Source organism: Suillus plorans, assembly GCF_016647745.1.
Source record: "Suillus plorans strain S12 chromosome Unknown HD556scaffold_3, whole genome shotgun sequence".
NCBI lineage: Eukaryota > Fungi > Basidiomycota > Agaricomycetes > Boletales > Suillaceae > Suillus > Suillus plorans.
In genome coordinates this window covers 874,386-900,688 of record NW_024537387.1, presented here as the reverse complement: position 1 = coordinate 900,688, position 26,303 = coordinate 874,386, and the positions used below count along the sequence as shown (strand labels likewise).

The following is a 26,303-nucleotide window of genomic DNA, read 5'->3' as shown; positions in this document are numbered from 1 at the left end:
CAGCAGTAGCAAGGCATCACTTTGTTGTAGAGTCCAGCGCACGCATTTAGCAGAGCCCACTCCCAACTGGTGAACAGAGCGAGAGCGTCCCAATTTTCTCTTTTCCTTTTCATTTTCAGAGCATAGAGCAGAGTACCGAGCACCGAGCATAGAGCATAAAGCAGAACCAGAGCAAGGAAGTCTCATCAGTGGGGCCATACCGACAGAATTGGTCTACAGCGCATTATGCCATGTCAACGAGAGGATCACCATGCTCCTTTACTTCATAACCATAACAAATGCACAGAATGACAGCACCAGCAGTGCTATAAAAAATCAAGATCAAGCTAACAGTAGTAGTACTACAAAATACACACCGTCGAACGTATGCTTGCAGTCGATCGAGTTTCGTGAGTACACGCTTTAGGAATCTGCAGGTCTCCATCTCGTCGATGGGGTGGTAGGCAACCAAGGCAGTGCGACTGCCAAAGATGCGGTGGCAATTCTTGCGGAACGAGCGAAAGCGTTCGCCGTATTGGAGATAAGCCATAGTTTGCGAATAGCCCATAAGTTCCGGCTCGCCACTCATACTAGGAGCAACCTGACGGTTAGAGTATATAGAATTCTTCTTGTCCAGCATTTCCACCGCACTTTTGACGGAGTTCAGCGCGACGATGTGCATACCCCAGAACACTGATATGCGACATATCACCTGCGCACTGTGCACAAGGACATGAAAATACATGGTTTTGGAAAAACGGGAAGCTTTTACCATAATTCTTGCCCATTCAGTGAAGGTGAGTCAGGCTTGACATGAGGTATGTCTTGAATGCTCCCAACTAGAGGGGCATTCGAATAAAAGTGGCGGAGATCGGTGCAGATTTGTACAGCAATAAGGAATGATCCTATTCGTTGGTGGTAAGTGCATGGGATAGGCTACGCCAGAAGCAGAAAAACAAGTAACTTGCTGTGGCCGGTGTCTCAAAGTCCCTCGCGACCGCTCACCGGTGGTCTCGGCCACGGATAAAAGAGTCCGAGAGCACTTACAGGCAGCTGGAGGCAGAGTCCAGACCCATTACAACTACTTCTCGGTAGATCGAATGTCAGGTCCAAGTTGGGAGTTGAATGCTGATATAAAGCCCTGACAATTCTGTCATCTTTCTTGGATCCAGGGACGAGAAGTTGTGGCAGGAGAATCACGGCTGTGCCTCTCTGAGCACATCGTTTGAAGTCTTTACCAGACTTCTCTTTGGTACCACGGCCGCATAGCTACTAAGCCTAGTAGATGGTCACTGGTCACCTTCATGATGATGTCGCGTTTAGACAAACACCCGACTTCGGTGACAATATACAGTACCGTCCTAAGTGGTCATCATGATCTTTCTCAGGGACCATCAGCATCGATCAAAGCCAAACGTTCACTAGTAGTAGTTGCTTGTGTAACTAACAAGTCAGTGTTTGGAAAGCTGCGGTGGCATGCTCACTTACTAGTAATAAGTTGACAGCTTCCGAAACCCGCTGAATCCGAATACGCAATGTAGGCATCGTGTCATTGCTCCGGTCGCACATCATACTCTTTCAAAATGTCCATAAAATCTATCGGGAGAATGATTTCCAAGCATACCGTTCGTCAGCTCAAATTTATCATCCCCGGAGCTGCAATCACGTATGCATTCAACACCCATCGCGTCTTTCTGGAGTTGTTAACCAGACAAGGTGTAAAAGGGCAGTGGGGAAGGTGGGCCACAATCGACAAGTTTCTCAATAAATATTTACGGTTGATCAGACTATTTGCCTTTACTTCCATAGGCTTTGAAGGACTTGTGATCATACTTTTCCTCTACGTCCTTCTGGTACCGTGGATACATGGCCTCGAACCAGATGTCAGTTCTTTTCAATATTGTAGTCGCATAACTGACAATATCTCAGTACCAGTCTTGGCGAGACTCTGGAATACTCTCTTCTGTCATTCCAATCTTGACCACTGCGATCTTGGTTGGCTGGTCACTTCTGTCCTTTACCCTTGGGAGGTGGTCTAGTTTGGGATACCTAGAAGGAGTAGTAGGGGGTAAGTTCATGAACAATAATCTGTCCGATGATATACGTGATCTCGGTTTTGTATTTCAGCGTCAGGCTTGTATGCACTCACGTTTGGACTATTAGGCCTTCTTCCTGCCCCAAAGGTTCACCGCTCATGACATTATGAGTAAGGACTGTAACTACCGAGCTGTCTGATAGTTCAAACGTTCAGGCCCAGGCACTACGTACGCTACAGCAGGTTACCGTCACAGCGTTCTCTCGCGATGAATCATTCACATGGACATAATGTGTTACTAATCTATGTGGTATACATCGTACTTGGAAATTGTATATATGTAAGGGCGAGATGACACATATATACCCCGCGCGGTCCGAATTTTGTACGTAGAATATCGTGATTCTTGAGCGAGCCGGCACCCGGACATGATTCGCATGTGCTGATTTATAAGGACGAGTTGATCCATAACTTCCAATGACACGATTAAAATTTAACAGTTCACCATGTCTCCCAATACCTTCAAGCAGATCGTCCTTCGCGAACGCCCCGTCGCAGACATTCTCCCAGATACGTTCGAGTCCAAGACGAAGGCGTTCGATGAACTCCATGTCGGCAAGAGTCAAGCTCTAGTCCAAGTCACGTACATTTCACTGGACCCTGCCATGCGTGGGTGGCTCAGAGACGTGCGAAGTTACGTCCCTCCAGTGAAAATTGGGGAGGTGATGCGTTCGGGCGGGCTCGGTGTCGTAGTGAGCGTGGGCGAGGGGAGCAAGTTTCAGAAGGGAGACCTGGTCCAAGGAAGGTTTGGTGCGTCTACGCGAACGGTTCTTTTCTCCCAACCTCATCCTTATGTTACGCGTAGGATGGACAGAGTATGCAGTTGCGGATGACGAGTCAATGGAGAAGATCTCGTAAGACTTCCTTCTGCATCGGTATTATGTCCTTATACCACGAATCACAGGCCACCTCCGGGAACGACGTCCTTGGACTTTTTGAACACTCTGGGCATGACAGGTCTGACTTTTCACCTTACATATGTGCTAGCAAATCTCACGTCCACCAACAGGCATGACTGCATACTTTGTCCGTTCCGCTCCTGCCGCCGCGTCACAGCGTACTGATGAAGTTACAGGGCCTTTACGACGTCGGCCAGCTGAAAGCCGGTGAAACACTAGTCGTATCGGGTGCTGCTGGTGCAGTCGGTGCCCTCGTCTGCCAGCTCGGAAAGCAGGCCGGCGCGCGTGTGATTGGCATCGCAGGTACATCAGACAAATGTGCCTGGCTTGAGAGCGACTTGGGCGTAGATAAAGCGCTCAACTACAAGAGCCCTACTTTCCGTGAGGATTTTGCGAAGGTTGTTGGGTATTTGGACGTGTACTTTGACAACGTTGGAGGCGACATACTTGAATTGGCACTCTCGAGGCTGAATCAAAATGCGAGGATTGTTTTGTGTGGTCCGTGACATCATTTCTACAGCTGCAAGGACTTGTATTGACGTGCAAATGCAGGGGGTATATCCGCTTACAGTGAGCGTTTTCATGAAACCTATAGGTTTGAAAGCTCATCACTTGTGTGCTAGACGATCCACAACCCAAAGGTCTTAAGGGGTATATGACGCTCATATCACAACGTGCCAAGATGCAAGGCTTCATCGTGTATGTGCGAGTGAGGACCATTATTTTACCACATTACTGACTTTCTTCATAGTTTCGATTATGCCGACCAGTATCCGGTGGCTGTCAAGAAGATAGCAGCTGGACTTGCTGATGGATCGATAAAAAGCAAGTTTCACATCGTCGAAGGTCTCCAGAATGCTCCGAGTGCGCTGCCTATGCTCTTCTCTGGGGCGAATGTAGGAAAATTGTGCGTATCTTCCGTCTTTTCCTCGTTATATGCTTAGAAGACTGATATGGCAATACAGAGTTGTTAAAGTTTCAGATGAGCCCTCTATGAGTTCGAAGCTGTAAATTTTTCGGGATTCCTTTACATCCACACTGGTACACAGGCGAACTGAGCCATTCAGAATCGGCTAACTTTATTAGTATTTGTTATGGTATCTGGTATACTGGTACTATCATTTGCAATTGCAGTTCTCCTGCCGCCGTTCACCGCGGTGCATCGTCGATAACTTAAAGAACACCCACTGACACGTGGCTCAATAAATCTGGTAGATATGCTAAGCGCAACAACAGAGCAACTTGATGAGTACGCATGGGCACGAACTTGCTGATAGGCGCAGATTTCGGCAGTTTCATTGAATGGTTGATCGTGCACTGCATGTTGCAGCTGCAGCTGCATCTGAAACCCAAATATCTCTGAAAACGAACCTCTCAGACCCCCAAGACCTTGCACGGCGAACATCATGGATTGGGCAATGTATGTCAAACACACTAACTTTACAAGACTTCGAAACTGATTATTGGTCATACAAAAGTATCATCATGCACGTCTTATAATTTAGTACGTACAAGCGGTGTTCCCTCGAGAGCCTCGTTGCCCATCGATTCTAAACACGGTCTTCAGATATATTGTCGATCCGGATCTCTCGCGCTTTCCCCCCCATGTCTAATTCGAATGATTCCGCTCGGTCGCCGCGTCGTGGGTTAAGCCCTTCGAGGTACCCGTATGGTGCGAGTTTGTTGTCCTCGTAGTACTGTTTGTGAGCGCGGAGGAAATGAATGTGGTGCGGTGTAAGCGCTGCAAGAGGACAGGCCATCAGCAGTGCGTCTTATGTGAAGAGAATATACCTACTCCGCGTTGCAGATCCCAAGAACAGCTCATACACCAGAGCGGCGAGAATCGTGGCTGGGATATTCGTCAGCGCGGCGACAGCTGCATATGTCCCTCCTGAGGCTCGGCTTCCCCAGATGGTTATGGCCATGAGGCGTCCACCGACATCACGGGCGGTGTTGGCGGCGACTGAACCGGAAAGTCAGATCAAGAAAAAATAAGAATATGTGGTGCGGGACTTACTTGCGGTAGGCGAGTACCCCCAGACTGCAACGGCACTGAGGAGAGCGTTAATATTGACAGAGGACATAATCATGATGCGTACTATGCCATCCCGACGAGCCAAGGTGCGGCTGCTGGTGGGATCATCTGGTTCGTGGGGTCCAGGGTGGCCCAAATGACAAGGCCGATGAGGAAGTCCTACGAAATGATAGTAAGATAAGATACGTATACTCGGCTCAAAGTTGGATATGAATAAGAATATTCACAGTGACAAATTCATTCATAAACACGCGGGCCAGGTTCGTCCCAGGGGTGACATATAGACCGAACACACCGGCTGGCCCAGCGCTGGAGAACATCATGCTGTGGTACAAGCCTTTTTCAACCAGGATCTTCTCTGCAGCCTTTGGAGAAGTAAGACCGCGAAATATCGAGCATATTTCGGTATTCTACGTACCAGGAGCAAATCTTTCCATTGGACATAGACGATCAAGCAGGTGATGTAACCTGCCAGAATCTGTGCTATGATATATCTAAGGAATACATCAGCGATGTTGAAGAGCACGATGATTATCACGAACCTGGTTGCTTTGTGTATGGGAAAGCCTCGGAAGATAACCGATGCAATTGTGACGGCTGGATTGAAGTGACCTCCTGAGGTCGCGGCACAAAGTGAGATGGCAAACACGACGCCCATGGAGTAGGCGAAACCAATCGTATATAATGCTGTGGGGTCGCCGTGAACAAATTCTTGGATAAAAAGGTAGAGACTTACATCCCAATCCACTATTCCCTGCGAGAGATCCTACAATAAATGCAGCAGTGGCTCCCAGACCTGCATACCAAACGGGAATCGTGAGTGGGGAGACGAGCGCTAGTCAAACGAACAGACCCGCATAGACGTAAAGAAACACCCCCATCTACACGAAGCATGTTAGCCAACTGAGGATGCCATGACAGACAGAAGGCAGGAGATACCATTTCTGCAACGATTTCCACGAGCCAGTGTGCTTCCCTGTGTTTGAGCCTCTCCCAAGAGGTCATCCAGCGAGGCCTTGGGGCAATGTCACTCAGGTAAACTTTGGAGTGTGACATGGCTGTAGCTGTGAAAGAGCGAACGAAGCCTGAGGTTAGGAACAAGTCGAAGGGCCTTTTATTGCCAGGGTCCCAGTGAGAACCCATGAGGCGAATACTACCATTCCAGGTGCAGACTATCCAGACTCAGAAATGAGAGAAGATGCATTTACTAGGAATCAAGCGCCGGATGCAACGCAATGTAGCAGGCTGTCAATCGATCGACGATCTGACCGAGTTTGACGCGTGAGGTTCGGCTATGAATTGGACGATCGTCATATGTAGTAGGCTCACAGATTCCCCGCAAGTTTGAATAACTTCTTCCGAGGAGAGCTTCTTGCGAGTTTGCAACGAATTGGCTGGGATTCACTTGAATTAGCGCGAGGTCACCAGTATGATTTAGCGTTCAGCAGCCATATGTGCAAGGGTCATGGGGTTTGCGAATGCACGCTGTAATAGTAAACAACAAGAATAGAGCTGATCTCGTTCAAATTTTCTTGGCCGAGAACGGAAAGAATAAATGGATATGTTTGATAATCATCGCCCCTGGAGACCCTCATCCGGAACGAAAACCCAAAATCTTTCGTCGTCACTCACGGTGGCTCCAGCCTCCATTGCAAGGACACAAATTGTCGTCTGACGTGTTGACGCTGACTTGTGCGGCAGTATACGTGGCAGATACAGATGCTTGCGTGCTGCCACCCTCCATCACCATGGCACTGTAAGATTACTTGACCCCAGAATATCACCTATGACTGACCCTCTGACGCGGTCTGGTCAGGAAAACCACGGGCATACCTGGCCGTTCGTGACGCGTCAATGATGAATCATGGTCATACCATGACTTCCCAAAATGTTTGGTCTTTACCTGGACAAGATATGACCCACCGGAGCAGCCAAAGCCCGTGTAGGTCAATCGCAATCATCATTAGAGGGCGTCCCGTTTATGAACACAAGAAAAAAATCACTTCTACGGTCCTCACATTCCGCACTTATGGAAATTCGGTATTTGATGACGAACCGGAATATGTCATTCATCCACGTCCGAGAACTCAGCGACCGGTACATTCTCTTCACAACCCAAGCGGAAATTGTACATAGAAAGTCTATTGCCTTCAGCTTGACCTGCCGATCAGTAACTGGTGGGCAATGAACTAGATATCTTTCAGACGTGACCAACGCAACAGAGCAGTGGCAACCGCTACTCGAACTTTCCGCTCGTCATGGCGTATTCCTAACGGTAACAGGAATCTGTTCTACCCAAAGGGCCAAGCGTATTTATCTCTTATCTCATCGGACCGCTCTTCCTCCTGCGATATGTTCCTCGGCGACAAATATCTTCGGGTACGACGCGGAAACGGAATGACAAGTGACATATCCCATTCCTGTTGGTTTTATGCGCCATGTCGTGTTTGACGTGAGCGCAAACGCTGTTAGAAGATCGCGTTCTTGTACATGTGCGCGTTCCGCGCTACTGACGGGCTGACACGCTAAAACATACAAGTTTGGAAAGTTTTCCGGATAATAGTATCATCGGTCGGACTCGTTCTTTTCAAAGCTAAGAAGCACACAAATAGATGATGGAAGTTTTCCTTGCAAAAGCTCTATCTCCTAGGCAAGAGGTCTCACCGTCCATCGCCTTCCTTCACGTGATCCTTAGAAGCCACATTCTATGCGCTCCTTGTGATCTATTTCTGATTGCAATTTGGGTTTATACGCGAAATGGCATAGCGGCGGTGTACTCCGATGGCACCTCTTTCTTGTGCCGTAGAAAAGTGCGCTGCTTTGGGACTGGGACTCTCCCCCCAGCTGTATCTCTCGCTTCAGAACCCTACGTGTTCGTTTGGGTTGACAATTCAATACAGGCAACGTGCATACCACTTTAGCGGGATCCATGAATTGAACGTCCGTAACCAGCTTCGCGTCTTCTGGGGCGTCCTCAGGCCATGAGGCCAATTCGAAGGGTCATATAAGCAATATAAGTTCTATATATGCTTGTGCCATTACGGCATGTCTCTTTATCTTGGACTGTTTCCAAGCGGTCGCTTATGGCGCAACTTTGGTACTCACTCATCCTTTCATCAGGTCATTGCATGTTTGGTTCTTGGACGTTTTAACATAAGTTTTATGTCAGGGCAGCTATCTCTCCGGAATTTTGGGTGTGAGTTTGGTCGATGACTAGCAGCTTCAATGAATCAATCCACTGGCGGCCTTTTGATAGATTGCCTCTGCCTGCGGTTCCGTCCCACGCTATTCGGCCAGGGATAACAGTCAGGGAGTCACATACACCCTAGAGCCCAAGCTGCGGACCCCTCTCGCTTTTCAATTCCCCTCGGGACACCTCCAAGTATCACACAAAATAACCCGCTGGGTGAGCTGTGACAAGTTCGATTGATTTTATTATTCTCAACCGGTGCGATTTCTCCTCTCCATGGATGTTTCTGAGCTCGCTGACTATTATTATGTTGACATGTCATGTCGAAGAAGCGATCGCGTCGCGATGCATCAAAATGGTCCCGCTTGGCGAGCCGGAGCGGACTCTGTCAGTCTGGTATTATCTGTTGGTGAATCTGGTGCAGGGCGTTGTGTGCATGATTGTTGTTCTAGAGCTTTGAAGAGAGCTAACTCCTCGTGGTAAGGACCCCGAGAGCGATATTCAAACTCCGGGTATGCTGTGTTTGAGCCTGGAGAGATGATCATCGAGGAGCAATGAGTGTGTTTCGAGACGGAAATGGACGGTTGATTGAAGAAATAGAGAAAGCTGTGGTGTAGGCAGTGTTCATTGAAATGATTTTAAGATTTGGTAGAATTTTACAAGATCGGGGTATCCGGGGAGCATGATTTAGATATTTCCCGCGGGTGTATTGGGTTTCAAGGATATTGACTCTTGAACTGACTGACGACTCACCGTCGACGCCGTCTCCGACGTTGAAGCTTCTGGGTTAGCTCGCTTTTTCTCCTACAGCGCCAGCTTCAAGACAGCAGCTGGTACCTTTCTTCTTCTTTCACTTTTCTTTTTCTAAACAAAACAAGCAGAGCTTAAGCTTAGGTTTTAACTCACAGTGGGCAAGCGGCTTTTAGTCGCGTCCTCGTCGTAGCCTATCTGTCTGCTGCATTTCATTACTTGTGTTCACTTTATTTCATTACTTTTTCAACGGATTCACAGATGGCAACTACCGCTCGCCAGCCTAAACCAAGAGGGAAGGGAATGGCAGATCCTCCTCGGTAAGTCCTATCACACTACACCTACCTAATACATCTATTGACCTCCATTCAGTCGTCCTGCTTGGCAGACCGGCACAAGGCCAAATTCCACGTTATCACCTACGAACAATCCGGCTCGTCTCCCTCCTTCAGCTAATCAGGGGGGCTTCCCTCCACTAGGTGCTCAGACTAATGGCTCTCGCATTCACGACCCTACCCAGGACCGTCCTCTTCATATTCTTTCTGGTCTTACTGTGTGTTTCCATTCTTCTCGTCCCCGCGCAAATTCGTTCACTAACGGTTATATTTTTAGGGCACAACTATTACCCTGACCACCAAAACTGCTCAGCGATATGAGGGCGTCATTTCATCTACTGCTAGTGAGGGTGATACCAGTGGTATCATCCTCAAGGACGTCAAGGAGATTTCAAAGCCTGGCGCACCACTCAAGGAGTCATTTTTCATCCCCTCCACTAACATCGACACTTGGCAGTCCGGTCCCGCTGACGCTAAGATGCCAGTTCCAAATGGTGACTGTGAGTACATTGCATTAGCTTCCTGCTCTTCTACAGGAAGCTGATCCCACAACCCTGAATCCTTGATGCTGATCTCCATACTTGCTGTGGAATAGCTTTCAGAACAGATGCGGATATCAGCAAGAACAAGTCAGCCCGTGAACGGGAACTCCAAGCATGGCAACCAATTGCATCTGCTGCATCTGCTGCTGTTGCTGCTAGCTCTCCACCTCCAGCGGGTGTGCATCATGAGGGTCTCAGCGATGAAGTCACCTTTGGCCCAGGCTCGGGCGCTAATACATCTTGGGATCAATTCGCGGCTAATGAACAAATGTTCGGCGTTACGACTACTTTTGACGAGGAGGTTTACACCACTAAGTTGGATCGGACGGCTGCTGATTATAAAGAGAAGGAGCGCAAGGCTCAGCGCATTGCTAGCGAAATATTGAACGTATGTCTGAGGTGTTTTAGGTTTATCTTAATATGGGCTAACTCTTCTGATAGGGCGCTGTAAACAATCCTCACGTAGCAGAGGAAAGGAATTTGAATGTTGACGATAGCGGCGTGAACGAGGAAGACAAGTATGTCCATCCGGTGTCAGGTCTGCATTTGTCTGATGTCATTGCTTCTAGATTTGGTGCTGTTGTTCGAGGGCAGAACGCTTACGTTCCACCAGGTGCTCGCAAACTACAGGCCACTGGACCAGCCTCGGGAACGAGTCCTCCTCCAAAAGATGTTCCTAAAGTATCTGTCAATGGCCCCGACGGTACCCCTGTTGCTGCAAAGGACGCTGCGCCTCTTGCTGTCAAGTCTCCTTCTCCTGCACCATCAACATCATCGGCTTCTAATAAGGTATGCAACCCCTTCCGATCTTGATCTGTTTGTTTCGATTCGGATTGTTGTGCTACGGCGTTTGATGGGTTGAGATTGATGGGTTGCTGACGATCACTCCTTTGCTGTGGTTGATGATAGCCCCCGGCGGATCCATTGCCGGCGTTCCGTGACTTTGTGACGAATGAGAGACAGCGCTTGACGCAAAAGAAGCAGGCGCTTGTTAAGAGTGAGATGGACAAACGGAAGGCTGAGCTGCTGAAATTTAGCCAGACGTTCAAGGTCAGTGTTGTGGTGTTTTCTTTCTATTACTGGTTTCAATTATTGAGCTCCATCTAGTTGAACAAGCCCATCCCGGATGATTTGGTCCCTATTCTTGCCAAGGATGAAGAGAAACAGCGACAGATTCGGGAGAAGGCCTCAGTGGATGCTGCCTCGACCACCGCTCGTGCCATCGGTGTCACTGCTACTCTTAATACGTCCCCTAGCGTGTCTCGTATGCCGACTTCCACCTCTAACAAGATCGTTCCGGCAACCGCGAAGCCTACTCCTGCTCCGCCCGCCATCCCAAAGGCGCCCGTCGCTGGTACCTCCGCCTCTGTCGCCAAACCCATTGCTACGAAGCCCAGTGAACTCGGCAAGAAGAACGCGGTCAATATGTACATACAGCCCATCCCCCCATTCAAAGGCGCGAGGCGCTCAACCACGCCATTGCCTGGCCCGGCGGCCCAAACGAACGGCGCTGCCGTGCCTACGTCGCCCACCACCACCGCAAACAGGCTCAATGCGAACGCCTCGTCGTTCAGGCCCAATCCAAAGGCAACTACATTCTCTTCTGTAATATTGACTGTTGGATTTTGGATCCCATGTTACTAACTGGTCTGCGTGATTAGGGTCCTACGTCTCCGATTCCGAGTTCTACGTCAGCCTCCGCGTCACCGAAGGCTAAGCCTGCTGAATCGGTGAATCAAGCATCTGAATTATGAATGTCGATTGTGAATTAACTCAGCTCCCTTAGTCACCTCCTACACCCAATCCATTCTTTGGCGCCAAGATCATGAAGAAAGGAGCGGTTCATATCAAGGATGATTTCAACCCATTCAAGCATAACAAAGTCGTGGAGGCGAACCAAATCAGTGCGTGCTGCACCCTCTTGCTGAGGATACAATCTGATGGCTCTCCGCTGCAGCTGCTATCTGGCCTTACAGTGGCAAGCGTTACATGCATATGTTCCCTCCCCTGCAACACCAATCGCCTCAGCAACCCGTCCACATTGCGCCACCCGGTCCGCCGCCCGTCTCACACCCTGTATACGAAGACGGCGGCGAACAACGTGTTTACTACTACCCATACTACCCTGGACAGGTGTGCATGTCCCTATTTCCCGTGTGGAATATTTCTCAAATTTCGCTCAGCCCATGATGCCTGGCATGGCTCCACCACCACCTGGTGCATATGTGTCAACGCCATTCATGCAACCAATGGTGTACCCACCGGGGATTCCACCGAACGGCCAACGTGAGTCTAGGTTCCAAATTTGCTTAGACTGCAGCTCATGATATCCCACAGCCATGTATGCCGCATCGCCTATGCCTCAGATGCCTCGTGCGTACCCATTTTGATTTCTCTGACTTTCGGCTGACCTTTCTGTCGTAGCACCACAATACATGCAACCACCACCTGGCACGTACCCTCCCCCACCCAACGGTGCTGGTCCACGCCCATCCATGCCACCTACTCCCATCCCCTCTCACGCGCACGCATACTACCACCAAAGCCCACAACGTGCGTGTTGATCCAATTTTAAATTTGCTGTGATTGACGAATGTTCCTTTCATTCTTGCAGTACAACACGCTGTCCCTTACCCTATGATGATGCCGCCTGCAGGGCCGAATGGTCCTCCTCACCCATATGAAGCTGGCCCGGCTCCTCCACAGATGGGTGGTGTGGGCCATGCATGATTGAGCGACAGGTAGCATGGTATCCGCATCTTTTCTCCTCGTTATCTGTTGTCCGCTGTCTTCACGCAGTTATGTCATTGTTGTTGTGTTTCATAGTCCAGATGTCTTCTGGGCGCATGTTGTAGCTATCAATCTCTGGCATTAATTGATGGCGTGGACCGAAAACTGAGTACCCGAGGGAGATATTTGCTAGGTATGCATGTGAGAAAACAGCTAAACATGGGTGAAGTGAGGTGTTATTTATTTAGTGTACACTGAAAGCTCGATCTTTTTTAGTAGTCCCTTGAGCGTGTTACTACTCCGGTTGCAGTGGTGCTGCAGCCAACCCTCCATTTCATGTCTTATATCACTAAGCTCTTCGCACAGGGGCAACTTGCCGTCCGAACGCACGAGGCAAGGATTGAGTAAGAGATCGAATAACCTCATCCATAAGTCATTCTGCCAGTAGCGTTTGAACGGCGTCGTGACCTTGTAAGGGGAGTGGGGGGTGATGGATGATGTTTCGATGTATTTGCCGAACAGCATGCAGTAGATGATGCCAGCGAGACCAAAGTAGTCGGTTTGATATGTCCAGGGTCGGTGTTCCCTTAGCTCAAAACAGTCTCGTGCGTCTGCCGCCCAGTCACCAACGAACTGCTGGTTGTGAGGAAAGAGGGACGTGTCGAGCGTCCGCCCGAAATCAATGACCCTGACGCCCTTGCATTTCCAACCGCCTTCACCCGAGGGCTGGTATATACTGGAGAGGGAAGCGCCACCTGTAACGTCTTCGAGGCGTAGGAGGCAGTTATCAATCTTGAGATCACCATGGATGAACCCTGCGTTGTGCATTCCTTCGAGGAAGCGCATGATCTCAATCGTGAAAAACATGACGAGCAGTTCATCAAGACACGCCCCTTGCTGCGAGATGCCAGTAGTGCCAGCACGGTTGACGATATCGAGCAGGGTGCCTTGTGGGCATAGCTGCATAAGGAGGTGACTTTCGTCGCGATACGCGTAGAGAGCATAGGGTAGGACGAGGGAATGGCGGAGTGGTTCAGGGAGCGTGCGGTGGATTCTGCGCAGGACGTGGAATTCCCATAGGTTTCGAGGCTTCACGACTTTCAGAGCAAGCATCGAAGAACCGTCCTCCTCATCGTCTTCATCCAAGTCTTCGTCTTCGTCTTCGTCTTCATCATCTTCATTCTTGGATGAAATATCTCGAGCTGTAAATACTGCTCCAAAGCCGCCTTCGCCTAGTTTATCCACCACCTTCAGTCTCTTTCCTTCCAGGGTGACCATGAACGCATCGTCATCGAACCCTTTGGAACTCGAACCACTCCCTCGCCTGCTCTTCTTGGCTGCGAACTTTTGTAAACCCTCGAGCATGCCCGAGTCCTGCCCTCGCAGGTCGTGAAAATCTTCGTCTCCAGGTAAGAGGGAAAGTAGTGTGGACATAATTGAAGGGTCGAAAGGATTGCAGGGGTTCGACGGTCTGAAGGCAGACACTACTGCCAGAGCATCTGAGAGACTAAGAGTCCCTGTGCGCTCTTCGATCACTTCTAATTCTGCCGGCTGGTATTGCGGGACCAACCCTGGTCGGTCATAAGAAGCGAATGATGAGTCCGACTCCTCCCCATCGTGCACATATCCTCGTTCACGTTCGTCTTCCTCTCTCAGCTCCGCAGCAAGTTGTTCTGCAGTCTCGACTGCACCATTCCCATGCGGCGTGGGGAATCCGCGAGTGCTAAACTCAAAGGTACGTTCTGTGATGGGCGTCATCACGTTTATCCTGCCGAAGCGACCTCCAAGAGGCTGCGGTTGCTCCTCGTATTCTTCTTCGAACTGATCGCTGATGCTTGAAGATGAGGAGAAGGGTACATCAGGTTCTCCCTCGATATAGCCATCCTCGAAAGGTTCGTCACTCGAGGAAAAGTTCTGCTGAGGATCGTCTGCGGGATCACTGGATTCATCGGTATAGGTCTCGGACGCCGGCGTCCTTGGTGCTCGAGGAGCTTCATGTTCCACCTGGTTCTCAGACATGGCAATGGTACCGGTATCCATAAACGCCTTGAACGTGCTCGGCTTCGGGGTAAAAACGTGTCCTGCGTTCTCACTACCATCGTGCGATGATGGCGGACGACTGAAGACCTTGAAAGGCGTTTTGGAGTCGACGAATGCAACGAATGGTGCTGCCTCCTGTTTAGAACCAGGAACCTGAAAGATACTCGGGTTCTCGTTTAGAGGGCTAGCCTTCGCCCCCTGTGAGTTAGGTCGGGTGAGAGGTTCTTTCTGAGATACGGGAGTGAAGACGCGCGAGAATACGCTGGCTTTGACGTTGACATTATCATTTTCTCGCCCAAAATTTTCTTCTGAGATGGCTTTGAGGGTGGCGGGAGGTTTAAAAGAGGTAGCAGGAGTGCTGTCCTTCGTTGTGAGAGCTCGCCGACCGATGTCAGGAGTAGCAAACGATTGTTTTGGGGGTTCGTCCACGAAGGGTTTGAACTACCGGCTGATTTAGCATTGAATGAAGGAAAGCAGTGTTTATTTTTAGCACCTTTACCGCAGGGGTGCTATTCTCCTTGCGGTTCGCGTTCTCATCGATGAAGGGTTTGAATGCACCTTTCAGACATAATATAAATGAGCCCCAAAGACAAAGTGAATTTCTGCTTACCCGGTGTCTTAGCATTCTCATCCTCCACTTGGACAACAGACGGTGGCTGTCTTGTTGCAGCTGTCATGGGTTCAATCCTCTTCACAGGCGCATGCTTACTCCCAGGCATCATCCGTTTTACAGTCTTATCCGGGGAGTTATACATTCCAAATACATCTGCCAGCGCCTCTTTCGTATTGATCGTGACAGTTGGCTCTCCTAAAGTCACAATACTCTTGCGCTTCCCGTACCCCATATTCTGCGTGCTCCGTGTGCCGTCATCGTTAAAATTCACTCGAACAGTCTCGCGTGCCTCTGAAGGTGGGGGCGAACCCCATTTCTTGTTGAGAAGTCCCATGGAGCGGGCGCGCACCTCAGCGGCACTGTATTCAACACCATCTCCAGTGAAAAGCAGTGAGAGATTGAAGCGCAGTTTCTCTGGGCGCCTCCCTGGGACAGGAGGAGCGAGCATTGGAGCATAGCGGCTATGAGCTCTAGGGCTCGACGCGGAGGCTTGTGGAGTACTAGATTTAGAGGATGATGATTTGTTCGAAGTACTTGAGGACGAAGCAGGTGGTGGATTGTGGTTCTTGAGGGGATTACGACGGAGGGCATCGATTTCTTGGGACCCACTCGGTCGGAAGGTGATGGGTGTGGGTTTAGACGATGAAGGGCTGCCTTGGAAATCGCGATAACGTTTCTTCAGCCTCTCGATTGGACGAGCATTACGCGTAATCCCGATACGGAAAACCTTGTCGGCCTCGGTGTGTCTGGATCATGCAGATAAATGGTTCACCTAACCCGCGCTTAGCCTTCAGGTATACAAGGTACTCACCTTCCCTCCCTTTCCAGTGCTCCCGCATATTCCTCGTAAAGTAGTGCATATACACACCCAATGTCATGCTTTACGAGATATGAGTAAATAATGGTCGGTCTCTCGACTTGCTTCGCATATGCCGACCAGAGTTTCAGATATCTGAGATCGCCCTTATACCTCAGATCATCTTTGAAACGTCTGGTAATCTCTTCAAGTAGCTCGACGAGACCAGATGTCATGTCATCTGCAGGATACTGCTGTGCGGTCCATTTGGCAAAGTCGTCATAGGCAGCAAGCGGATCTTCGTCTTCCTGGAGGGCCTCGGCGATGCTAGCACGATATTCTTCTTTTTCTTGATCAAGCTGGGCATTGCGAGCGGGCGCCATTGCGATTTTATGGTGGCGATAGTCGTGTGCACCCCAGACAGCGCGTCCTGCAGAACCTTTGTTGAGGTATGTTTACGTCCCCGAAGTTCGAACGCGACGCGTTGGGATCACGTGGCACAAAAGCTGCCTGTCTTCAATTCAATGCAAATTCAGGAGCGGCGCGTAGCGGGAGTTATATAGCATGAATACATGGCTCGAGGAACGGATTGAGCTACTACTGCATGCGATACACACTGAATCTCGTAAGTAAACTGTATTAAGACAGCGTTGGATCCTTCATCAGATGTCCCAACACCCCTCCCTCAATACTCGTCTCCCATAACTCCACTTTTGCCCGCTCTATCTCTCCAACAATCTGTCGGCGACGTTCCCTTGCGCGCTGGAGGATGTCTTCTTTATGAACCGCCTTGAAGCCGGCGCCCCGAGGAACGACAGGAGTCGATTTATGCGTGGATTGGACCGACAGCGCGCGAGGTATTTGAGGGGAGACTGGCTGTGCCAATGACGAGAAATGAGATGGAGCAGTTTGAGGGTATGGCGTAAGTACCGCCGGTGAAAGGTCTATGTGTGAAGGAGTAGGCGGAGGTACAGTAGGTTTTGCAGCGAACTGCAACAACATTTTGGCAGCAGTCACTGAATCTACGTCATTCGCGTGAAATAGGTTAGCACATTTAGCCATCCAACTACCTTGAGACAATGCACCTTGGTCATTATATGCAGGTGGGGTGAGAGCCCCATCAGACGAATCAGTAGATGTGATTGGAGAATGAACGAGTGCTGGAACCGGAGAAAATGCATTGTATGTGATTGATGGTGGAACGGAAATAGCAAGAAGTGCAGGATCAATGGTGCTGTCGGGAATTATATGCTGAAAGGTATTGGTAGTTGTAGGTGATACAAGAGATGGTGACAATGTGCGCCTGGAGGGTTCAGAGGCACGCAAGGATGACTGCGAAGAAGATGGTGGTACCTGATCGACATCAAGCGGAGATGGCTCAGAGGCAGCCTTGATCGACTCCACAAGCTGCGAAATTAAATGCCTCACACGCTCCCGCTCCCATGTAGCGTGATATGCCTCAGGGCCCTCACCTTCAGGAAATGGGTAAGGCACGTCCCACTCCACTGCACCAGCAGGGACGCTTGTGAGTTTGCGACGCTTCAGTGGGGGTGGAGCAGTCGTTGCTGGCTCACTGCATGGGCGCGAAGATGCACGATCATAAGTAGATGGTGGTTGTGTGGATGCAGCTGGAGAGTTGCCTAGGAGTTTCACGATGCTTGATAACACGGGATATATATTTTTCTGTCTGATGAGGGAGGTGATAGCATCTTCTGCAGTGAACTGATTAAGATCGACATGAGGCAGGCGCGTTGGATCAGATTCCTCAATAATGATAGGGTTAGAAGGCGTAGACCCGCGGACTGTTTGTTGTGGAAGGCTGATGGGTTTCACGTTTCCGACGAGGCCAGCTATGCCTAATAACGCTTCCTGGTTTCGCAAGAAATTGAAAGGTAGTGGTTCATTTGGGCCAGGTAACGGTATAGGCGGGGGTGCAGGACGGGGCGTTGCTGCTTGCGATTTTGTCGTTTTCCGTTTTCCCATGGCCCTAGAAGAGGGGCGAGATGTCGACAAAGGTACCGATGAGGCAACACGAGGCGATTGCGTCAGGTGCGCTTGTAAGGTGTTTTGCACTAGCACCGCATGCGAGGGAAGCTCGCGAGTGCTAAAGCCGCCGAACGGCAAGGCTAGTAGGTCGGCTGGTAGTTCAGAACATGACATATGGGAACCAGGAAGTGCAATGGCCCCCACATTTTGTGTTATGCCTGTGCCCCTCTCTTGGGCTGCTTGAGCAGGAGACGCCGGTGACCTACCTCTAACTGAAGATGGGGGCGGAGAGCCAAAGAGAGAGTCTTCGTCATCTTCATCCATCATGCTGCGACTTGCAGGCCGTGTGAGTTATTGAGTTATGGAATTTATGGAGAGTGACACCTTAACAAATTTCTGTTTTGTGGGTTTATCGATGAATGTTGGATTACTCCAGATGACAGCAATCGAACACGATTTCAAAGTTATGACTAGATCGGAAACGCGATCCGGGTCAATGAAACAGAATTTCGAGTCAAAAAAGTTCGCTCACAAGCATGAGATCAGTTTTAAAGCAAAATAAACAAACAGTTAAGAAATGTCGAGCTCGCTGTCGAGACCGATGGTGACAACGTCAAAGTAGAATTGATCAGAGGTGCACTGGAAAGAATTTGGCGAGCATTGAGGCAAACATAACCAAACATAACAGGTGTATTTCGATCACGTGGGGCTTATAAGTCAGAGTTCTATGGAAAGCCAGACAACCGTGCTCAACTTTGACAATGCAACTTCTCCCGATACACCATATAAGGCAGGTAGCTTCTGTAGGACCTTGAACACCCCTTCTAAGAATCCCCGACTACCTTGTTTACAAGCGACAAACACCGTTATAATTAAATAATGCTTCGTCATATACGGTACAACTTTGTACAAGGTAGATAATAGTATCAAAAAAAAAGTAGGTTACCATTGATCAGTCTCAGCATCATCTTCCGAGTCATCATCTGAGAAACCCCAAATAACAAGACCGTCATGCTCGACGACGGCATCACCATCAACAGACTTGGAGACGTCAGGCTTGTCCTCCGCCATGAGGCTGTCTAACCGTTGGTGGTGTGCTGCATCTAATATCGAAAGGTCAGTCAAACAGGAGGCTCGAAAGGATTAGACTTACTCAGCCCCAACCCACCACCAACGCCCCCCATGTAGTAACCGTCCTCGTTAAATGGCAGGTCTTGGTAGTTATTGAGGAGGGAAAGTTCTTCTAATTCCTCATCGTCGTCACCAGAGACGACAAGGAGAGTGGGATCATCAGCGCCATGCTGAAGCATATGGAGCAAATCACAATATACACGCCACACTGAGTCACGGTCGACGATAGGATGGCCCATCTGCTCATAGCAAAGCTGAATGTGATCACCCAGATTGGGAGGCACAAGGTCGAATATGGGGTGGTCAGGTTTGATGTAGAGTGCCCGAACATGATCGATAGCGTTTTGTTCTACAGCGATCTGAAATTTTACAAAAAGTGTGATTATTAAAAGTGTATAAAACTTGAAGGACACGTTAGTAAGACATACTTTGAAGTCAAGAGCCCCAAAATCTTCAGGCGACTCATAGATGAGACTGGGAACACCGTGTGGAAGTACCTGACAATGAGAATCAGAAATTAGTGTCCTCTTGCTTGCAGTCTAGTACACTAGCATACCTTATTGCGATCACGCCTCTTTGCTGTATTGTTAATGTGATCCTGGTATGCATCGAGTTCACGTTGCAACCAAGGAATGAAAACCCAACGGAATACCATTCTGAAGTGGCAATCATTAGTAACGTTGAGATATCAGCAGTATTCCGAAAAGTAACTCACACTTGTAGAGTATTGTTACTATCGTACCAACCTTCATCAACTCCCCGGTCCAGTATTGATTCGAAGCCAGGAGTGAAGCGGCGGCGTAACTGGGACCATGTAATCTCGGGCATTACGTTCTTTTTCGACTGCATCCAACGATGCTGGAGTGTGCCTTGCAGCGCAGAATCATGCCATTGCCGTAGCATTGTATGGGCATTTGCAATGCCATAGTTCTCAGTACCAGGGTCGCTTTGGGTCACCATAGGCATATCTAAATAGAAAGATGAGCTAGCATAAGTATCGAACATGATTATAGAACTACTTACGACCAAGCTTCTGGATTGTATCCAAGTAGTAGCTGAGAATGAGCTGTGGGTTCCTATTGGAATGCCATACACGGATCCACATGATGCGCCCTGAGAAAGGTTCGATTCCAGTATGAAGAGCGAGGCCAAATCTTAGCCATTTATCATGCTGATCTACAGCAAATAAATCGTTGACCCCCGCAGCCCAAAAACGTTTCCTCTTCAGACGTCGTGCTTTCCGCTCACGAACAAGTTCGGGCTCGTAAGTAGCAAAGTATGCTCGTATGACGGTCCTGTGGAAGATGTACGTCAGAAATTGCAGACCCAGCCAAAGAAACATCGGACTATACCTGGCTACGCACATGCCCTTTTCATGGAACAGTAGACTGATCATTTCCCTCGCTCCGGCATTGGGATATATTGGTCGTAGCTCAAGCATAGCTTCGTGAATAGATTCGATGCTATGCCCTTGCTGACGAGTTCGTTGAAGGCCCATTCCAATACGAACCTGCACAAATTTGGTGAGGCTTGAGCCAGTAGCACCATATTGCGTGTAAGTGTCCTGACAGAGTAATGGGCGTGATTAGTACTTACCCTATTCCAAAACGTTCAGTGTTGATATGTTTCTGTAAGGCGTCCACGATCTGTTTATCTGTCAGACGTGCCTTCCATAAGCGAAGTATATGGGGTGCAATCTCGTCGAGAGGCGCTAGTAAAGTAGATTCTCAACAGAAACTTGGAAACTGAGATAAAGCACGTACGGGTCGGTTTGTATTGGTTAGGCATAGTCAACCAGTGAGTAGTAGTAGGTGAAACGCAAAAATACTTAAGGCTTTTAGTTCCAGGGTAACCGAGGATGAAGAACGCAGATTTACGTGGCCGCAGCAACACGGTTCTCCTGGATTCCCTATCTCCCCTCCAGCAATAGACTTGGACATTCTGCATCCGTTGAGCTTTGTTGAGCTTGGAGTTAGGGAGGATACCACGCAAACGCCCAAGTGAGGAATGCGGCTGTAAGTGACGGATAGCCGGAACTTCAAATATTAGCTCCTTCTCAAATCAGTAACAGTGCTGTGCATAGACTAACGGATGACGGATAGCCAGAACTTGGGTAGCCTCGGATCAAATAACTTGACTTCTCACAGCATCATCGTTGCTCAGTTTGATCTAGGGGCTACTAGCATGTTGAACATCCTCAAGGTCCTCCGGAAAAGACCAAGGTCCTCCGGAAAAGCCAACCACCGGTTGCCTAGAAAACTCTTACCCTACAAGTTTGGATCGGTGATCGGTGTGGTGTTGGTCAGTGTGGCTGCAAGGGTTCTTGCTATATCCAGGTGAGGCGCCATCAGCCACCAGGGTACAGATACTCACCACGACGCCTCTCTCAGATGTTTGCTATATTCGGGTGAGGCGCCATCATTGGCTACCACTCATCAGGTCTACATGGCGTTCATGGCGTTCATGTATTTAATGAGATGTCAGTTGAGTCTTTGGCATTGACGTTTTGCTACCGCTCACACCTCCTCTCATAATCTCACAATGTCTGGGTATGAACTCGTCTCTCAATTCACTGAAGATGCGTTCGCTAAAGACGATCGAGTGTGCGAACGTCCCGCCTGCGGCTCCAAGATCTTGAAGGGTGACCCCTGTTTTTACGTGGCCACTGTGGACCCAGGAACACCAGGACGTTATGTCTGTGGTCCTTGTCACAGACGATATCAGGGCAAGTTAGCTACAACAGTGAGACCCCGCCGTGAGTTGCCAGATCCGCACATCATCCGGCAGTCTGTGAACGCTGCACAGAGAAAGTGTGAGTAAAGAAAACTTGTGTTACTTTACGTGCTGACAATCATTTCAGCGACGATCAATCCACCACCCGTTGTGGCTATGGCTCACATTGCACGCCCCATGCCAGGTCCCAGTGTCAACATTCCATCAACGTGGCAACGCCCACAGCACCCATTTCAGGCCCGACCCACCGGTCCATTTCCTCAGGCTACTATGGGCACTCCGGCCTCTGGTTATTCTGAGCACCATGCTAGTTATGGATCCGAACGCAAACGCTGGGCCAAGATCTCGGCTAGACTCCCACTTCCTGTGCCACCAGCGCAGACCATATCTCTGGAGATTTCAGCTGTGCACGAGGGCGGCACCCGACGGAAGGGTAGTCGTGGCATCACTATTGGAGTATGTATTTTATCATAGGACTTGACGTGCATTTAATTGATGTGCATTTTAGAATATTTGCGAGGGTATGAAAGATATCGATGCTTGTGTTGATGCACCCGGACTTATAGCGATCGCTCTCGATACCATGCTGCCAAAGATTGTGGCCTTTTGCTCCGGGTTTAACTGGCGTGATGAAGAGTTTGTTGTCCGGGATGCGAAATGGGTAGATCTCTCAAAGCGCCCAGCTGGAGAACCGTATTTTCTCTCGCAGTGCTTGCAAGCAGGTCGCAAAGACTCAAAGGTAATGATATTCAAGACAAAGCAATTCGCCTTAATGGTAGTCGCACCTCGGGCACGGTGGCTAGAATATGAAGACTGGGCAGAACGCCTTACAGAAGATGTGAGATTACTAATGTTTTCCTCGTCGTTACTTGGGACTGACTATGATCATCATTTTAGGGTGGTAGCATTCGCATAGTCCAAAGTACTGTGGTCGACGAAGACTGGGCGGAACAGCTTGTAGAGGATGTAAGCTTACTAACGTTTTTCTTTATCGTTCCTTGAGGCTTACTACTGTCGTCGTTTTAGGGTGATAGCACCCGTATAGTTCAAAGTGCTGTGGTTGACGAAGACTTAGCGGAGGAACTTATAGAGGATGTGGGCAGTGGCAGCCGCATAATGCAAAGCGCTGCGGTCAAGGATACAGCTCGGGCCAAATCTGTGCTGGCAACTGAGACTCGCATGGCAGTACTGGCAGGCTATGCTGTCATATTTATGCATAACCATGGCTAACTACAGGTATTTTGGTTATGCATGGCTGTTGCTAATCCCCAGACCCATGTATTTTATGCATAATGGTGCCTGCACCTCATTGATCCTTCCCACAATATTTCCACACCTCATAGCTTCGCATTTTTGGCCACCTGCCATGGGAATTACCCCACAACACCCAAAACATTACCCAATATGTTATACCCCACAATTTCAATTATTCCCACACCCTCCCCACTTCACTGCAGCTTCACCACCACACCACAACAGGTCCCCCTTTATATACAAGTAGTTTAGTATATATGTGTACAATATAACATAATAGACTGCTTTTTTTGTTTGTTTGTGTCACTGCTCCTCCTCCAGGAGCAATTCAACATAGGGTAGGGTACAGAACACTTTCGCATTTTTGCCCCTTTGGTGGGGAAGTGTTCTATTATATTCAGAACATGTTTAGGAGTATATATGAAGATATTTCCATCTTTATTTGACCCCCTGAAGCGCCCTACATCAATAGATATAGCACATATGCAAGAAAACACAGAATATGTTCCCATTTAATTATTTCTGGGTGGACAGACTTGGAAAAATGATTCCCAGAATCTATTAAACAATAGTAACAATGTATCAGAAGCCCAGGACCATAGGACAAGACCTTGTTGTGTGGTGCATCCCCCCTCTCCTGGTGGTTCACCCCCTGTGAAAATTTTTCCTGAAGGACCGGACCTTAATTGAGGTGAGGGCTCTATTTCTATGTACACTTGGAGTAGATACATCATATAGCTGGCCCAGGACACACATAGGATCTTGCTACAGGAACAAAAACATAGAAAATCCCACTTTTGATACTTTTGATGTTTTACATATGTGGGAATGTACTACTGATTATATATGAGCAGAACTGGTCATTTATGCAAGAGTAAGGCACTCAAAAACATCAAAAGTATCAAAAGTGGGATTTTCTATGTTTTTGTTCCTGTAGCAAGATCCTATGTGTGTCCTGGGCCAGCTATATGATGTATCTACTCCAAGTGTACATAGAAATAGAGCCCTCACCTCAATTAAGGTCCGGTCCTTCAGGAAAAATTTTCACAGGGGGTGAACCACCAGGAGAGGGGGGATGCACCACACAACAAGGTCTTGTCCTATGGTCCTGGGCTTCTGATACATTGTTACTATTGTTTAATAGATTCTGGGAATCATTTTTCCAAGTCTGTCCACCCAGAAATAATTAAATGGGAACATATTCTGTGTTTTCTTGCATATGTGCTATATCTATTGATGTAGGGCGCTTCAGGGGGTCAAATAAAGATGGAAATATCTTCATATATACTCCTAAACATGTTCTGAATATAATAGAACACTTCCCCACCAAAGGGGCAAAAATGCGAAAGTGTTCTGTACCCTACCCTATGTTGAATTGCTCCTGGAGGAGGAGCAGTGACACAAACAAACAAAAAAAGCAGTCTATTATGTTATATTGTACACATATATACTAAACTACTTGTATATAAAGGGGGACCTGTTGTGGTGTGGTGGTGAAGCTGCAGTGAAGTGGGGAGGGTGTGGGAATAATTGAAATTGTGGGGTATAACATATTGGGTAATGTTTTGGGTGTTGTGGGGTAATTCCCATGGCAGGTGGCCAAAAATGCGAAGCTATGAGGTGTGGAAATATTGTGGGAAGGATCAATGAGGTGCAGGCACCATTATGCATAAAATACATGGGTCTGGGGATTAGCAACAGCCATGCATAACCAAAATACCTGTAGTTAGCCATGGTTATGCATCACCCTGCCATGAACAGGTGGTACTGGCCGCATCTAAGCGGATTCACGTGCGAACGGAGAGTGGCAGTAGAGCTTTACCTCCGTCTCCTCCACGCAAGAAGATTGCACCCATGGATGTTACATTCTGCTCACCTGACCGTGATAACCTGAAAGCGGCCCTCAGATCCGGAGGCACAGCAAATGTGAATGTAAAGAAAGGTAAGAGTGGTAGTTAACATGTCGCTTCGAGTGGTGGACTAATGGCTTGTGTAGTATTCGAAAAACAGAACGAGACGATCCATTTCTACCCTATTCCTAAACGTCCGTTAACAGAGATCTTACAAAACGAAGATTACCGCTCGTTCACACTTGATGCCGCCGAATCCTGGGTTGGCCAATTGACAGTCGATATATCCCAGGACAACATGATTGGGATGGGCGGGTTCAAGACGGCCCACCCAGGATGGCTCACACTCACTCCCCCTCCCATTTCTGGGTTTGGCTCCGTTTCCCGCCACGAAATTGTAGTCAAACGGCCCTTTCACCAAGTATATCTGCATGGTGTATCACAGGGACCTTTCAAGATCGGTAGGTTTCCTGTGGCAGACGAATTGCCGAAGCTCTTTAAAGAAGCAAACGTGCTGTACTGGGCGAGTTCTCTTTTACAACTCACCTATGATTTCATTGATCGTTGCCTCGCTTCGTCTTGTCCGCCACCATCTCCCATTCCCCGAGTACGCTTTGTTGAGGCCGGCCTTGCTTTAGCGTTTGTTCAAGGCCCAGCAGCGGCTTCCAAGCCAGGTTCGAAGACATGCCCTATTCGTGCATGCTATCTCCTGGAAGAACTCATTGACGGCGGCGACGATGCATTTCTCAAGTTTATTCACAATACGGATGCTAATCCTTTGCTCGATGAACTTGATTATGGCTACGATTTAGCAGTATTCTTCTCGTTCACTCAACATGTTCAATATGTGAAGACTGGTGGTTTAGCATTTATCTCCGACTACCAAGGTATGTAGTCCTTACTATGTGACTGATGACGAGCGCAGGCTTATACTAATCAATCTCTATCAGGAAGCACCAGACTACTAACTGACCCTCAAATATTGACGGACCCGTATGTATATTCTTAAGCTTTTTCCACTCCGGCTGTCACTGATGTACTACTATTGCGATGGTCAGTTCAGTTAGCGGAGGGCAGGATATTTTCGGTGACGGCAACATAGAAGTCGCAGTGACAATGTTCGAGGAGCAGCATATCTGCAATGACTATTGCGAATGGGCTGGTTTGGAGAAGTATATCAGTCTAGATGAAGCAGTCGAAACTCATGACTCTTAGTAGCAAGTGTAATGCGCTCTTTTATTCCTCTTGACACGAACTTGAATATGTGCTTCCTCCTCTACAATAACGTGTGCTGGGATCACAATTTAATATATTTTTCCAACCGTTGAGGGTGTTCGGAGGTCCA

At 48.7% G+C, this 26,303-nt stretch overlaps 10 protein-coding genes across 10 annotated transcripts; 5 read left to right on the top strand and 5 right to left on the bottom strand.

The window, feature by feature from the left end:
* Nucleotides 1–223: 223 nt before the first annotated feature.
* On the bottom strand, nt 224–664 carry HD556DRAFT_1211470 (uncharacterized protein; the record flags this gene model as incomplete). Its single annotated transcript, XM_041296576.1, has 2 exons — nt 224–305; nt 357–664. Coding segments are annotated over 2 exons (390 nt in total), but the record flags the coding sequence as incomplete, so codon positions are not given.
* Nucleotides 665–1,079: 415 nt separating this feature from the next.
* Nucleotides 1,080–2,177, top strand: HD556DRAFT_1429135 (uncharacterized protein; the record flags this gene model as incomplete). Its single annotated transcript, XM_041304787.1, has 6 exons — nt 1,080–1,092; nt 1,303–1,319; nt 1,599–1,717; nt 1,766–1,862; nt 1,909–2,047; nt 2,107–2,177. The coding sequence occupies 6 exons, from the start codon at nt 1,080–1,082 to the stop codon at nt 2,175–2,177; spliced, it is 456 nt and encodes a 151-aa protein (XP_041166633.1).
* An 87-nt stretch (nt 2,178–2,264) lies between these two features.
* On the top strand, nt 2,265–4,065 carry HD556DRAFT_499592 (uncharacterized protein). The gene is made up of 9 exons (XM_041310791.1): nt 2,265–2,824; nt 2,880–2,928; nt 2,979–3,031; nt 3,084–3,100; nt 3,150–3,471; nt 3,526–3,543; nt 3,597–3,672; nt 3,725–3,880; nt 3,939–4,065. The coding sequence occupies exons 1-9, from the start codon at nt 2,521–2,523 to the stop codon at nt 3,982–3,984; spliced, it is 1,041 nt and encodes a 346-aa protein (XP_041166632.1). The 5' UTR covers nt 2,265–2,520; the 3' UTR covers nt 3,985–4,065.
* A 299-nt stretch (nt 4,066–4,364) lies between these two features.
* On the bottom strand, nt 4,365–6,521 carry HD556DRAFT_1327939 (aquaporin-like protein). The gene is made up of 11 exons (XM_041301594.1): nt 6,338–6,521; nt 5,948–6,272; nt 5,862–5,889; nt 5,745–5,804; nt 5,551–5,695; nt 5,427–5,502; nt 5,236–5,373; nt 5,073–5,167; nt 4,991–5,025; nt 4,769–4,936; nt 4,365–4,714 (listed from the first exon to the last, which is right to left on the bottom strand). Exons 2-11 carry the CDS (start codon nt 6,149–6,151, stop codon nt 4,524–4,526), a joined length of 1,140 nt encoding a protein of 379 aa, XP_041166631.1. The 5' UTR covers nt 6,152–6,272; nt 6,338–6,521; the 3' UTR covers nt 4,365–4,523.
* Nucleotides 6,522–8,928: 2,407 nt separating this feature from the next.
* On the top strand, nt 8,929–12,726 carry HD556DRAFT_1327929 (uncharacterized protein). Its single transcript, XM_041301593.1, has 15 exons — nt 8,929–9,268; nt 9,321–9,501; nt 9,561–9,783; nt 9,879–10,213; nt 10,267–10,343; nt 10,395–10,614; nt 10,735–10,875; nt 10,933–11,412; nt 11,487–11,555; nt 11,612–11,729; nt 11,783–11,958; nt 12,009–12,111; nt 12,163–12,198; nt 12,250–12,378; nt 12,440–12,726. The coding sequence occupies exons 1-15, from the start codon at nt 9,210–9,212 to the stop codon at nt 12,553–12,555; spliced, it is 2,463 nt and encodes an 820-aa protein (XP_041166630.1). The 5' UTR covers nt 8,929–9,209; the 3' UTR covers nt 12,556–12,726.
* On the bottom strand, nt 12,727–16,538 carry HD556DRAFT_1327926 (uncharacterized protein). Its single transcript, XM_041301592.1, has 4 exons — nt 16,020–16,538; nt 15,206–15,954; nt 15,089–15,153; nt 12,727–15,036 (listed from the first exon to the last, which is right to left on the bottom strand). The coding sequence occupies exons 1-4, from the start codon at nt 16,385–16,387 to the stop codon at nt 12,796–12,798; spliced, it is 3,423 nt and encodes a 1,140-aa protein (XP_041166629.1). The 5' UTR covers nt 16,388–16,538; the 3' UTR covers nt 12,727–12,795.
* On the bottom strand, nt 16,539–18,637 carry HD556DRAFT_1327921 (uncharacterized protein). The gene is made up of 3 exons (XM_041301591.1): nt 18,523–18,637; nt 17,090–18,460; nt 16,539–17,026 (listed from the first exon to the last, which is right to left on the bottom strand). Exons 2-3 carry the CDS (start codon nt 18,315–18,317, stop codon nt 16,644–16,646), a joined length of 1,611 nt encoding a protein of 536 aa, XP_041166628.1. The 5' UTR covers nt 18,318–18,460; nt 18,523–18,637; the 3' UTR covers nt 16,539–16,643.
* A 295-nt stretch (nt 18,638–18,932) lies between these two features.
* HD556DRAFT_1437169 (uncharacterized protein) lies at nt 18,933–20,909 on the bottom strand (the record flags this gene model as incomplete). Its single annotated transcript, XM_041305658.1, has 9 exons — nt 18,933–19,093; nt 19,144–19,480; nt 19,550–19,618; nt 19,678–19,777; nt 19,837–20,089; nt 20,145–20,416; nt 20,474–20,650; nt 20,718–20,832; nt 20,885–20,909. 9 exons carry the CDS (start codon nt 20,907–20,909, stop codon nt 18,933–18,935), a joined length of 1,509 nt encoding a protein of 502 aa, XP_041166627.1.
* A 753-nt stretch (nt 20,910–21,662) lies between these two features.
* Nucleotides 21,663–23,084, top strand: HD556DRAFT_1303519 (uncharacterized protein; the record flags this gene model as incomplete). Its single annotated transcript, XM_041299605.1, has 5 exons — nt 21,663–21,933; nt 21,982–22,310; nt 22,363–22,692; nt 22,752–22,820; nt 22,881–23,084. The coding sequence occupies 5 exons, from the start codon at nt 21,663–21,665 to the stop codon at nt 23,082–23,084; spliced, it is 1,203 nt and encodes a 400-aa protein (XP_041166626.1).
* Nucleotides 23,085–25,229: 2,145 nt separating this feature from the next.
* HD556DRAFT_1283398 (uncharacterized protein) lies at nt 25,230–26,255 on the top strand. Its single transcript, XM_041299311.1, has 3 exons — nt 25,230–25,849; nt 25,913–25,951; nt 26,017–26,255. The coding sequence occupies exons 1-3, from the start codon at nt 25,257–25,259 to the stop codon at nt 26,171–26,173; spliced, it is 789 nt and encodes a 262-aa protein (XP_041166625.1). The 5' UTR covers nt 25,230–25,256; the 3' UTR covers nt 26,174–26,255.
* The last annotated feature ends 48 nt before the right edge of the window (nt 26,256–26,303 follow it).